At 47.1% G+C, this 14601-nt stretch overlaps 1 protein-coding gene across 1 annotated transcript in view; it reads right to left on the bottom strand.

Moving 5' to 3' along the window:
- The window catches only part of LOC146356588 (vomeronasal type-2 receptor 26-like), a 53535-nt gene that overhangs the window by 4607 nt on the left and 34327 nt on the right, over nucleotides 1-14601 (bottom strand). Inside the window, exons 4-5 of the mRNA XM_084830202.1 lie at nucleotides 13688-13814; nucleotides 12486-13419 (exon numbers count right to left, since the gene is read on the bottom strand). Coding sequence (XP_084686328.1) covers nucleotides 12486-13419; nucleotides 13688-13814 — 1061 coding nt within the window. The remainder of the gene's footprint in view (nucleotides 1-12485; nucleotides 13420-13687; nucleotides 13815-14601) is intronic.

Genomic DNA, 14601 nt, shown 5'->3' with positions numbered 1-14601 from the left:
GGGAAACAGGGGGAAGGTCAGCAAAGCCAGATGGATCTTTAGCAAGGAAAAAACTCCTGAGCAATGGCCAACTTGGAAAATTTCTTTGAAGGATGGGATATCCCTTTAAAAAAATAATAACATCAAACAAAGATGAGCATAGTATAGTTTACCTATTTTGTCCAAACAGCAGGTACTTCAAGATAGAGTAACACTACTGCTAGTGCATTTGCTCATCCCATCCAAGGTACAGAAATGTTGAAAACATTTCTTCTGAGCCAGGTAGCACAGATGAACGGCGGTCTTACAGATGAACCCAAAATGTTGCTCTTTGGGGAAAGTAGCCTGTGTTTGCACAGAGAGGCTCTATCCCAGTTTTTGAAAGGGCAGATGAGCAGCACACCCATTAGGAGGTTTCCATCATGGTCCTCCCATGATGCAGACTGAGGCTCCCACACCAGGTGGTGGAGTGGAGGAACATCAAACTGCGCCACTCTCTGTATTAGAGACCGTGCAGTGGTTGCAAAGTTGAGAGGGTGGGGGACAGCATGGAGGAGCGATGCAGCAGCGGCAGGAAGGGGCGGAACGTGGCAGTGGCCAGGAGAGGCCTGATGCAGCCATGGCTGTGGGACATCTTCCATCCCACCTCAGGCAGCAAGAGAGCTTGTGCCATGGCCGTCATGCAAGTTCCCTTCTGGTGTGCCCTTTGTTTCCCCCACCTCTTCTCATTGATCCAGTTATCTCATTCTGCCTCCCTGCCTCCACCCTCCTCCTCGACCCCAGCTCTTGCAGATGATACAGAATGGGGCAGGATAGCTAATACCCTGGAAGACAGAATCAAAACGCAAAGTGATCTTGAGAGGCTGGAGCACTGGGCAGAAAACAACAGAATGAAATTTGATAGGGAGAAATGCCAAGTTCTGCACCTAGAAAAGAAACCAAATGCAAACTTGCAAGATGGGCAATACTTGGCTCAACAATACTACAAGCGTGAAGGATCTTGGAATTGTGGTAGATCACATGCTGAATATGAGCCAACAATGTGATGGGGCTGCAAAAAAGGCCAATACCCTTTTGGGCTGCATTAATAGAAGACTAGCTTCCAAATCCCAGGAAGTGGGCACTGAAGGAACTGGGCATGTTTAACCTTGAGAAGAGAAGACTCAGGGGAGATCGGATAGCGCTCTTCGAGTACTTGAAAGGTTGCCATAGGGAGGATGGCCAGGATCTCTTCCCAATGATTCCTGAGTGCAGGACACAGAATAGTGGGCTCAAGTTACAGGAAGCCAGATTCTGGCTGAACATCAGGAAAGACTTCCTGACTGTTAGAGCAATATGACAATAGAACCAATGACCTAGGGGGGTGGTGGGATCTCCCATGCTGGAAGCACTCAAGATGAGGCTGGACAGCCATCTGTCAGGGAAGCTATGACTTGGATTCCTGCATTGAACAGGGGTTTGGACTTGATGGTCTTAAAGACCCCATCCAACGCTACTATTCTATGATTCTATGTTTCTGCGATAATACCTCAAAGGCCAAGGAAGCCAGGGACCACAGACAAGGTCCTTGAAGGTCGTTCAAACACCTCAAAGGCTAAGGAAGCCAGGGACCACAGACAAGGTCCTTGAAGGTCCTTCGAACACCCCACAGGACAAGGAAGCCAGGGACCACAGACAAGGTCCTTGAAGGTCCTTCAAACACAGCAAAGGACAAGGAAGCCAGGGACCACAGACAAGGTCCTTGAAGGTCCTTCAAACACCCCAAAGGCCAAGGGAGCCAGGGACCACAGACAAGGTCCTTGAAGGTCCTTCAAACACCCCAGAGGCCAAAGAAGCCAGGGACCACAGAGAAGGTCCATGAAGGTCCTTCAAACACCTCAAAGGCCAAGGAAGCCAGAGACAACAGACAAGGTCCTTGAAGGTCCTTCAAACACCCCAAAAGCCAAGGAAGCCAGGGACCACAGACAAGGTCCTTGAAGGTCCTTCAAACACCCCAAAGGCCAAGGAAGCCAGGGACAACAGACAAAGTCCTTGAAAGTGCTTCAAACACCCCAAAGGCCAGGGAAGCCAGGGACCAGAGACAAGGTCCTTGAAGGTCCTTCAAACACCTCAAAGGCCAAGGAAGCCAGAGACCACAGACAAGGTCATTGAATGTCCTTCAAACACTCTAAAGGCCAGGGAAGCCAGGGACCACAGACTAGGTCCTTGAAGGTCCTTCAAACACCCCAAAGGCCAAGGAAGCCAGGGACCTCAGACAAGGTCCTTGAAGGCTATTAATGTGTTTTTGTTTATTTAAGAAGAATTTGTCTGACATCATTTTTGGGAGAAGGAGGTCCCCTGAAGAATGCTGACATCTGTTTTGATGGGTCACCCTGTAGATTTTCTGAGTGTTGTTTTGCCAGTTGAGGAGGCTGTGGAGCTAAGTACTGCCCTATTTTCTCACAATGGGAGCTGCTCCATTGGAAAAAGACAACCTCAAAAAGTACAAATGGCAAGTGCTGAATAGGTGGTAAACTTTTCTCGTTTCAGAGGATAAGGCATTAACACTATGGAACCATAAACATTCAGGCAAGCCTTTCAGCAGGAATATGTTTTGGGAAACCAGAAACCACGCCACCAAATTTTGGTGGCAAACTGCTCCTTTGCCTAGCAAACATGAATGATGTAGTACTAGCATGAACAGCCACTCCACAGTACTAAGTCATTGCAAGAAACTAAAACAGCATTGCCATTGGGAGAGGGAAGCTTAAAAAATTGAAAAGGGAAGTGAGGGGCAAGGCGTGTACAGGAAGGAGAAAATAAGACTGGGAGAGGCCGGGAGTGAACATGGTAATGATCTTGCATGGTTGGTTATTTGGATATCTGTCTTGATCTTCACAACTATAAGAATGCCAGGACAGTCGAATTGGCCAGAGCAGTGGCATTTTCAGCTTAGACAGTGTGCTGGTTTGCACGATCAGGCATCCCACTGTGGCTTGTGTTAACCATGGTGGTTTGCAGTGCATGCAGTTGGCCATTTTGAATATTCAAGCCGCAAGTGGCTCTTGTCCTCCAAACCCAGCAAGGGTGGACTTTTGCTGTGGTTAGCCGACCACCCACAACCTGAAAACAGCCCATGGGTTCTTTTTTCCCTTTTTTAAATCTTTTTTTATATTGTTTTTACAAATAAAATAAACACTACCAACAATATAATCAAAATCTTCAGTTTCCGACATTTACAGTATTCTAAAAAAAAAAGAAGAAAAAAAGAAGAACAGAGGATAGGTAAAGAAGGAAGAGAAAAAGAAAAAAGGAAAAAAAAACATAATTATATTAAACTTCAGTAAGAACAAACTAGGGGTGCACGAAAGCCACTTACCTGGTCTCACAGCTTGCTTCGCGGTGGGGAGGAGGAGCTTCGCTGCTCCCCCCGAAGTTCAGGCCGGGGGGGGAGGCTTCCCTCCTCGCCCGGCCGCGAAATAAAAAGTAAAAAAAAACACAACGCCCCTGTGATAGGCTACGTGACGATTTACGTAGCCTATCACGGCTAGATCTGCAAAGTCAGCTGTGATAGGCTAAGTAAATCGTCACGTAGCCTATCACGGGTGACTTTGAAAAAAAAAAAAAAAAGCACGTACGCAAATGGCGGCCCCCATAGGGAGCCGCCATTCGCGTTCCTTATTTGGTCGCTGTAGTCTACGTAAATCTTTACGTAGACTACGGCGAAAATAAGGGCAATGCAAATAGCGTTGCCCTTATTTTTGCCGTAGTCTACGTAATCTTTACGTAGACTACAGCGACCAAATCAGGAACGCGAATGGCAGCTCCCTATGGGGGCCGCCATTAGCCGTACGCGCTTTTTTTTTAGTCATCCGTGATAGGCTATGTGACGATTTACGTAGCCTATCACGGCTGACTTTGCAAATCTAGCCGTGATAGGCTATGTTAATCGTCACGTAGCCTATCACGGGGGCGTTTTTTTGTTTTTTTACTTTTATTGGAATGGTGGCGGCAGCAGCCGGTCGAAAGACCGGCTGCCACCTCTGCCCCTGTCGAAGACCTGACGAACTGCTGCCGGGACCCGCCGCCGGGAGGGACATTCGGGAAAGGTAAGTCCCGTCCAGGGGGGGTGCGGAGAATTTCTCCCTGAAACTACTTCGGGGGGCCAAACATGTTGGCACTTGGCCCCCCAAAGTTTCGGGGAGAAATTCTCCCCCATCCCTAGAACAAACCAAACATCCAAACAGTTTTATAGCACAGAAATAGAAGCAAACAATCCATTTCCATTAGCCATAAATTACTATTCAGTTAATACGTATTAATAAACATTAAAGGTTTAGCCAGCAAGGAACAGCAACAACAATAACCCCATAGTGATATTAATAGTAATAATACTAATAAAAAGGGGAAAAAAGATACATTTAAGAGAAAGACAAAAACAGAAACACGTTTATCTTGCATGCATTCAAAAGAGCAAGGAGTGAGCTCTGTCGTTCCTGTAGAACGTTGGTGAGAGAGTTTGTATTTGCCTCTCCCAACCTTTGTTCTCTCTCTCTGAGCCAATCTAGAATACAACTTTAAACTGGTTTCAAACCAGTTTATCTAAAGGGATCCTGCAGTTTCATGAGGGTGCTGAGAACTCTTTGCTAGAGACCCCTGTCCCCCGCCCAAGCACCCCTCTTCCTAGAGCTACAATTCCCAGCATTCCTGTATTTGGTAGCCGTAATCACTTAAAACAGGTTTGAAACCAGTTTAAAGTTGTAATGTAGATTGCCCCTCCCTCTCGCTCACGCTCACGCTCACACACACACACACACACACACACAGAGTGTCTGGAACACCTGTTTTATTAGCTGGAGAGAGAGCGCGGGGGGAGGGGGGAGAGAGAGAGAGACAGAACTAGGGAGGCTGTTGGGGAAGGAACAAAATATTACAAAATATGCTGACTACTTCCACCTGTCCCTTCCTGGAAGGGCTATATAAGCTGGTGGGCTGAGGTGGCCTGGGAGAGCCAGGATCTGCAGGAGAAGCCAATGCCTGGGGAAGAGGGCCTGCTTGCCGCTTGGCTTGCTGGTTGCCGCTTGCCTCCGGCTGCCTGCTGCTGCCAGTGCCACCGCCACCACCGCCACCGCCACCCCTACTCTCTCTGTGGACTCCTGCCTGGCAGTATTTGTGAGGTGGATGTACTGTTTGGATTGTTGTTTAATTGTGGCTGAGGGGTGGGTTTTGAGGGGATTCTGTTGTGGTTTTAGGAGTGGGTAGCTGGCCTGATAGGCGGGAGCGAGGGGGCATGTGTTCGCCTGATGGAGGCAATGGGGGGAGTGTTGGGGGCCAGAATATATCGAGGCTGGGCGGCAGGCACTGGCGGAGTGCTAGGGGCAGGCTGTGCCAGGTAAGGGGAACAAGGGAGAGATGTGTAATATCCATCCACTGTTCCGGGCCTGTCCAGAGCCAAAGGATGGCTGGGGGCAGCATGACTCCACCTTCTGGCCTTCGTTTGCTGCTCTGCAGTGCCGGGTCTGTTACCCAGAAAGCATCTGTCATCCATGACATGATCTGCGATGAGGGTGCAGACCTGGCATGTATTACGGAGACCTGGCTAGCTGAGGCCACTGCTCCAACTCTTGCGGCCATGTGTCCAGCTGGATTTTTGTATGCACAGCAGCCGAGGGCTGGGGACTGGGGAGGAGGAGTGGCTGTTATATACTGGGAGTCCTGGGTCTTCACCAGAACCCCTCTCCAGGAAACCAAGGTTGCTGAGTGCATGTACTGGAGGTTGGGCCCGAAGTGCAGACTGGGGATTCTGCTCGTTTACCGCCTACCCCGCTGCACAACTGACTCCCTGGCCAGGGTGCTTGAGGTGGTCTCTGATGTGTGTGTACAGTCCCCTAACTTATTGGTGTTGGGGGACTTCAATGTACATTCAGAGGCCGTCCTCACAGGGGCATATCGGGACTTCTTGGAGACCATGGCTTCCTGGGAGCTGCACCCTATTGCAACTGGGACCACCCATGTAGCCAGTCATGCACTAGACCCTGTGTTTGTTTCTGGAGAAGTGGGGAGTGATCTGGAAGTCGGGGGTATATCTACCACCCCCTTGTCATGGTCAGATCACTATCTGGTGACATTGGACTTCTTGGTTCCACAACCCCTCCGCAGGGGTGGAGGACCCATTAAAATGGTTCTCCTCAGGCAACGTATGGATCCGAATGGATTCCTGAATGCGCTTGGGGATTCTCTGGAGCATGCAAACAGCCACTCAGTCAAGACCCTGGTGGGTGGCTGGAATGCCGCAATCACTAGGGCATTAGATCGGGTGGCTCCAAAACACCCTGTCACCCTGAACAGGGCTCAGACTGCACCATGGTTCAATCCGCGGTTACGAGCTCTGAAACAGGAGGTGAGACAGCTAGAGCACCGGTGGAGGAAGTCTCGCTCCGATAGGGATGTACGAAAATTCTTCCACAGATCTCAGGGAGGCCGAATGCCAGCACATTCGGCCCCCCGAAATCGGTGGTGGAACGGCCTGCCCCCCCGCCCCCCCGGGACGAGACTTACCTTGGGCGGATCTTCCTGGCGGCGGCGGCGGCCGGTCTTCCAACTGGCTGCCGCCGCTGCCATTTCCAGTTTTTTTTTTAAAAAAAACGTGATAGGCTACGTAAATGTTTATGTAGCCTATCATGTCTGACTTTTTTAAAAAACAAACAAACGCGCATACACAAATGGCGGCGGCCACGGCCGCCACCATTTGCGTACGCGCGTTTTTTTTTTAAGTCAGCCATGATAGGCTATGTAAACATTTACGTAGCCTATCATGGCTGACTGCAGGGATGCAAACGGCGGCGGCTACGGCCACCGCCATTTGCGTCCCTGCTAGCCAGCGGCTGCATGTCTGGCTGCTGGTGGAGCCGGCTGGCGGCTCCGCAGAATCCTTGCGGAGCACAGCCAGCCGGCCAGGATTCCGGGGGGGGGGGAGGAACGGAGCGCCTCCCCCCCGGTGAGAATTCCTGGGGGAGGGACGGAACACCTCCCCCCCAACCATAAACATAATCCGCGAAAGGTAAGTGCCTTTCGTACATCCCTACGCTCCGAAGACAATCAGACATGGGCTAGACCTGTATCTTCAGCCTATCACCTGGCAGTGAAGGCAGGAAAAAAGGAATATTATGCTGCCTCTGTCACGTCCGCACTGGTTACCAGTTGTTTCCCAGGCTAAATTCAAGGTGTTGGTTTTGACCTTTAAAACCCTATATGGTTCTGGCCCAAACTACCTCAAGGAGCACCTCCAGCAACACCAGATAGGCTGCTCAACAAGATCAGCCTCGGATGGCCTTCTCTCTGTCCCATCATCCAGGACAGCTAGACTGGTGGGGACGAGGGAGAGGGCCTTTCTGTGGTGGCCCCCACTCTGTGGAACTCCTTCCCTAGGGAACTCTGCCATGCCCCCTCTTTAATGAGCTTCCACCACCCACTAAAAATGTGGTTGTTCAGGCAGGCATTTGGTGTTGGTTAGGGTATTTTTAGAAATATGAATTTTTGTTTTGTTTTTTGTTTTTGAATCTATTTTTTATTTTATTTGTATAAATGACATAAACACTACCAATGATATAATCAGAATCTTCAGTTTCCAACAATACAGTATTCTAAGAAAAAGGAAAATAAAGGGAGGATAGGAAAAGAAGGAAGAGAAAGAAAAAGCAAAAAAATTAAATTATATTAAATTTTAACAAGAACAAATCAAATATCGAAATAGCCTTATAGCACAGAAATAGAAGCAAACAATCCATTTCCATTGGCCATAAATTACCATTCCGTTAACATGTATTAATAAACTTTAAAGGTTTAGCCAACAAGGAATAGTAATAATAATATTAATAATCCCATAATGATTAATAAGAAGAAGAAGAAAGGGGAGAAGAAGTTTAAGAAAGAGATAAAAACAGGAACAAATAATTTGTATATTTTAAGTAATATCATATCTAAAGATATATTTATATATGTATAAACACATACACACACAAATATGCATTTTATTACAATATAACATAAAAAAGAGGAGAAAGAAAAAAATGCAAACATTTATTTTGACATATTACCTAGAAATCTTATCAGCTAAAGCCCAAACAACACTTCAAAAGAACAGTAAAAATGGCTAAATTCCAACTGCGGAGGTTGAGAGAGTTGGTTCCCTGAATTTAGTTTTAATACCAATTAAAAATGCTTCTGCAGCATCAGGATCCAAAAATCTTTTTATCTGGTCTTCAGAAAGAATACAAAATGTGGCGGGATATTTAATATGATATGGCAGGTTAATTTGCTTTGCTAAACTTCTTGCCTTGGTAAACTGCCTTCTTCTGTTAGCGATTTCTTTAGTATAATCATGGAAGAGCATAATCTTGTAATTTGCTGGTCCCCACCGGAGCTCACCTCATTCTCTTGCCAGAAGCATTAGGTAATTATTTGTGGAGACTGGTGAAAATTGAACAATAACAGTCCCAAAGGTCCCTTTAGTGCCACGTATTGAACCAGAAACACGATATGTATGCTCAATATCAAGTAAAAAGTCACGTGGTAAAGACAATAGCTCATGCAAAAGTTTATCCATAAATTCAGCTAAACCTATATCAGTAGCTACGTCTTTAATACCAAGGATACGTAGATTCTCTCTGTGTGTGAAGGCCTTGAGTTGAGAGATCGAGCAAACAAAACATTGTGAGACACTTTCATGGCCATTTCATGAGCAGTAACCTGATCTTCAAGAGCATTAACCTTCGCTTCCATCTTTTGAAAAGAGATATTAATTAAATCCACAGCCCCCTGAAGGGCAGTAATTGAGTCCTGAATTGTTTCACGTTTCTTTGACTGCTCTGGTAGCTGAGAAGACATAGTTTTTATCAAAGCAAGCAACTCCTCTTCATCTCTGGCATTTCTAGAAACCTTTGCCGAGGGAACAATTGGAAGGGTAGGTGGAGTTCCCACACCTTTCCTTTTTTCCTTTGGTACTGCCATCCTCCAGTTTCAAAATCACAACATGCAAGTATAATTGCAGAAACAAAAAAGCAAACTTACACAAATTTAATTACAAGTCCTCAGATATTGCTGGTTGTTTAAGTTCAGAGATGTTGTTTGGAGCCGTTTGTCCTTGTGTCTCCGAATTGCTTAGGAGTTTCAAATAGCGTTCAGTAGATGACACTCCGGCGTCTATTCTTAGATTTCAGCCCCTCTGTTTCTTCACAAAAGCAGCTGTTCTTCCAAGATTTCTTCCGGATGGTACTGTAAGCTTCCCATTTTAATTCCAGGGCAAGATAAAAAGGTTTCTCAACCTTTTCCCAGCTGTTTGAGACAAGCAACCTGCGGAACTCCACAACTCCCTGCCGGACACCATGGCTCTGACCGGATGTCCAAAAATATGATGTTTTAATGTAAAATTTTATTGCTTTAAAACTGCTTGTATTGTTGTACATCGCCCAGAGTGGCCAGGTGACTGGCCAGATGGGCGATTAAGAAATTTCATAAATAAATAAATAAATATTACAGCAAACAGAGAGAATGAGAAGATTGCATCAATGAGAAATGGCAGCGATGGGGGTCGGTGGGGTGGAAGCAAAAGGCCCACCAGCAGGGTGGGAGAGAGCATGCACCACTGCCACAGCTGCATCATGGCTCTTGGTCATATAGGCACATTCGAACCCTATTATCATATGATTATCTGGTTCTTCTCATTGATCCAATTATCTCATTCTCTCTGTTTCCTCCAAACGATGATTTAATCTGAGCTGGCTGCATGTTGAGGTTGTTGGGAGAGATGACGTCGTGGCCATCCAGCAGCCACCCCAGAGTTTATCAGGGAAAAACCAGATTTTGTGAGACTGCTTAAAGTCTGATTCTTTTCCTTAAGTTGGGTTCTCCCCAATATAGATGTTGTATGCCCCAAGCCCTGCACTTAGCTCGGGTATGCTAGTCCTGCCCAGGGCTGTGACTTTCACCATCAATCCAGTCAAGCGGTGTTTCCTCCCCTGGTGGTGAATGAGGCTTGCCCTCTGATGCCCACAGAAATTACAGGGATCCCCCTCAATTGACATGGCACAGCGCGATCTCAATGCTCCAATTCTCCTTGGTTTCCATCTTTGTGTTTCCTGCACTCTTTCCCACAACAAAGCCATTAGTGTCTCCTCAGAAGTAACTCCCATTGTGCTGAATGAGGCTTGCCTTTGAATGCCCACATCAAAACTTACAGGGATCCCATCAATTGAAATGGGCCCAGCACATGTCAAAGCCCAATTCCTTAAGTGCAATTAAGCAGGATCTCGAGGCTCCAATCCATTGCCTTAAGAAGTGCTTCACAGCTTCGTTATAGAATCATAGAATAGTAGGGTTGGAAGGGGCCTACAAGACCATTGAGTCCAACCCCCTCCTCAGTGGAGGAATCCAAATCAGGGCACCCCTGACAGGTGGCTGTCCAGCCTCATCATTAATGCCTCCAGTGTGGGAGAGCCCACCACCTCCCTGGGTCATTGGTTCCATTGTCATATTGCTTGACCAGGCAGTACGTTTTTCCTGATGTTCAGCCAGAATCTGGCTTCTTGTCACTTGAGCCCATTATTCCATGTCCTGCACTCTGGGATGACTGAGAAGAGATCCTGGCCTTTCTCTTTGTGACAACCTTTCAAGTACATGAAGAGCACTATCCTATCTCCACTCAGTCTTCTCTTCTCAAGGCTAAACATGCCCAGTTCTTTCAGTCTCTCTTCATAGGACTTTCTTTCCAGTTCCCTGATCATTTTCCTTGCACTCCTCTGAACCTTCTCCAGCTTGTCTACATCCTTCTTAAAGTGTGGTGCCCAGAACTGGACACACTACTCCAGATGAGGCCTGACCAGTGCTGAGTAGAGGGGAACTAGTACTTCCCAGGATTTGGAAGCTATGCTTCTATTAATGCAGCCCAAAAGAGCATTTGCCTTTTTTGCAGCCACATCACATGGTTGGCTCATCTTCAGCTTGTGACCTACAACAATTCCAAGATCCTCTTGCTTGTAGTGTTGTTGAGCCATGTATCCCCCATCTCGTAACTTTAGGGGTGTACCGATTCCGCACTGTCTATTCCGGTGGGGAATCCATGGGGGGGAGGCGATCCGTTTCTCCCCCCCCCCCCGGAATCCTCCAGAGCAGTTCTGCTTTGCTTGGATTCCAGTGAGGGGAACTGGCTTGGGGGCTCTTACTTTCCCTCCTACCAGCCAGAGCCGTTCGCGTCCTCACTGTCCCCATCGATTGCCATGTCTTTAAAAAAAAAAAAAAGCGATCGGGAGGATGTGCCCATAGACTTATACGCAAATAGAGTCATGAATCTTGTGTATAAGTCTTAAGGGTGTATGGACTGTACTCACCCTCATCCACCCGTGGGTTTGTGGGGAGGGGAGGTGATCCGGTCCTCCCTCCGGAATCCTCCCCGGCTGGCTCCAGTGGCTCAAGTTGCATAGCAGATGCCATTTGCATCCCTGCTCTTTGCCGTGATAGGCTGCATAAAGATTTATGTAGCCTATCACAGCAAAAGGCAGGGACACAAATGGTGTCTGCTAAGCCAGACGCCATTTGCATCCGAAGACAGGCAGCAGTAGATGGCAGCAGACAGCAGCGGACGGATGGTGGCAGGTAGGATGTGGATGGTACGGATTCCCCCGGGTGGTGGAGGTGAGTCATTCGTTCTGCTGCGGACTCCGGGTGGAATCTAAGAATCCGGCCTCATTGGAATCCATGGCAGAATTCTCCTCCATCCCTAATAAGTCTGTGTATCCTTAGGCTTATATGCAAGATTCATGGCTCTATTTTGCATATAAGTCTATGGGCACATCCTCCTGATGGCCATATTTTTTTTTTTAAAGACACGGCAATCGGCAGGGACAGGGAGGATGCGAATGGCTCTGGCTGGCAAGAAGTAGCTGAGCGCTGTTGCACCTCCAGTTCTCCTGGAGCGGAGGTAAGTGGTCCTGATCTGCTTCAGATTCCTGAGGCCAGATTCTGCAGTGGATTTCTCTGACATCCCTACATAACTGTGCATTTGGTTTCTTTTTCCTACATGGCATTTATCCCTATTAAAAGTCATTCTGTTGTTTTCTGCCCAGCACTCCAGTCTATCAAAATCACGTTGAATTTTGTTTCTGTTTTCCTAGGTATTAGCTATCCCACCCAATTTTGTGTCATCTGCAAATTTGATCAGCATTCCCTGCACCTCCTCCTCCAAGTCATTCATAAAAATGTTGAAGAGCACTGGGTGAGGACTGAGCCCTGTGGTACCCTGCTCATGACCTCTCCCCAGTTTGAGAAGATCCAGTTGATAAGCACTCTTACAGTCCAATTCTGTAGCCAACTACAAACTTGACTGGTTTGCTCATCAGGATATCATGGGGCACTTTGTCGAAGGCTTTGCTGAAGTTGAGATATATTATGTCTACAGCATTCCCACAGTCCACAAGGGAGGTTACCTGATCAAAAAATGAGATCAGATTTGTCTGGCAGGATTTATTCTCGACAAATCCATGTTGGCTATTGTAGAATGAGATGCTATTGTAGTTTTGGTTGTTAGATGCTCCTTTGTATTCAGACCAGGCCTCAGCAAAATAATGTAGCACTTGGGGATGAAGATGCAGCCCAGTAGCCCAGCACTGGAGGTCTGGATAGAGAAGACCTGCACAGCTATCATGTATTTCCCCTTGGTGCTCAGGTAGGTGGGCACAAAGGACACCCAAACACTACAGAAGACCAGCATGCTGAAGGTGATCAGCTTGGCTTCGTTGAAGGCCCCAGGCAGCTTTCTGGCTAGGAAAGCCACCATGAAGCAAATGCCGGCCAGGAAGCCCATGTAACCAAGGGCACTATAGAACATGGTGACAGACCCTTCATTGCATTGCAGGATGATCTGTCTGGGCTGGGAGTGCATGTCAGAATCTGGGAATGGGGGAGAGATTCCAAGCCAGATGGTGCAGATGACAACTTGGACACTGGAACAGGAAATGACAATGGAGTTGGCCAACTTCTTCCCCAGCCATCTCCTCACTCTGTTCCCTGGCTTTGTGGCCAGGAAGGCCAGCACCACAGTGATCGTTTTGGCCAACAGAGAAGAGATGGCAGTTGAGAAGATGATGCTGAAGGCTGTTTGTTGGAGGAGACAGGTTGCTTTCCTTGGCTGGCCAATGAAGAGAAAGGAGGACAGGAAGGAAAGCAGGAGGGAGATGAGGAGAATGTAGGAGAGGTCCCGGTTGTTGGCTTTGACTATGGGAGTTTCTAGGTTTTTAATGAATATTCCCACCACTAAGCCAGTGGTCACGGACAAGAATAGGGCAAAAGAAGCCAGGATGATACCCAAATCTTCTTCATAGGAGAGGAAGGTTATAGCCTTGGGGAGACACTGATTGTGTTCCTTGTTCGGATGCTGATGTTCTGGACATCTGGTGCAATGATCTGCATCTGAGAAAGAGGAGGAGAAGGATGTAGAGAGGAAAAAGAGTAACAGCAGCAGTGGAGGAGTAGGAGGAGGAGGAGTAGGAGTCATTTGGTATTACGAATGTCTATCAGTATTTGTGTCTGTTCTAGATTTCTGTATTTTTTTTAACCCAGAACTAAGAAATGATGTGCATTTAAACTGTATTTATTAAAAAATACCTTTCAGTGAAAATGTGGCAGTGAATCTTTGCCGTGTTCCCCAAGGGCCTCCTTCTCCTCTGGAACCCCTTACCTTCCTGAGTGGAGATGGTCCCTTCTGCACACAGCGCACAAGCATAGCAGCAAACTGGCTTTCCTTCCTGAATCACCTTGATGTATCCAGGGAAGCAGCTCCTGGTACACCTTGAACTAGGCAGGTTCTACCCAGAAAGACAAGGAACATTGCAGAAAAAGTGTTGGTGATGTATTTCAAAGCTCCAGTAGTGGTTAAAACTGAAAGGAAATGAGAAGAACCCCCAAAGGATCCACACAGCGGGAATGGACATTAAAATACAGTTTTATGTATGTTTAAAGCAATTCATAGTGCTGCCAAAAATCCCAGGTTCATGCATAGATAAGACGATAAGAACAAAGAAGAATCATGATTGACCAGACCAACGATCCATCTAGTTCAGGATTCTGTTCACATAGTGGCCAAGCTGATGTCGACCAGCAACCCACAAGGCACTGATGGGGTCAGAGCTAGCACTTACTGACTAGCAACTGGAACTTTTGTAATGGTAGAGAGCTTGATGAAAATGTCAGCCCAGTTTGCAGCTGCTGTGAAATAGGCCAATTCCACTTTAGGAGAGGAACTTAGAATAAAACTGCCACTATCATACGGCTCTCCTAGAAACCTATCATGCGACTCAGTTTGAAATACTGCATACAGTTCTGGTCACTGCACCTAAAAATGGAGGTGTAAAAGATGCAGAAAAGGGTGAGTAAAATGTTCAAGGGGGAATGGGGAAAAACATGCAAAAGCTGGGAAACCACCAAATCATTTGTGGAGAAGGGACAGGGGTTGTGGCCAGGGGCAAGGCACATTGCCAACTGGGGAACCATATTGGAATGGATTGGGAGCCCAAGTGGGCCGGCTTTTCCTCTTGGGCACTATTTGCGTTCCTTTTTTTTTTTGCCGTAATAGCTTATGTAAATATTTACGTA

This window comes from Heloderma suspectum, chromosome 2, assembly GCF_057233095.1.
Source record: "Heloderma suspectum isolate Gila_16-S chromosome 2, 16-S_ref, whole genome shotgun sequence".
Lineage (NCBI taxonomy): Eukaryota > Metazoa > Chordata > Lepidosauria > Squamata > Helodermatidae > Heloderma > Heloderma suspectum.
The sequence above is the reverse complement of the archived record's forward strand: the minus strand, read 5'-3'. Positions and strand labels throughout refer to the sequence as shown.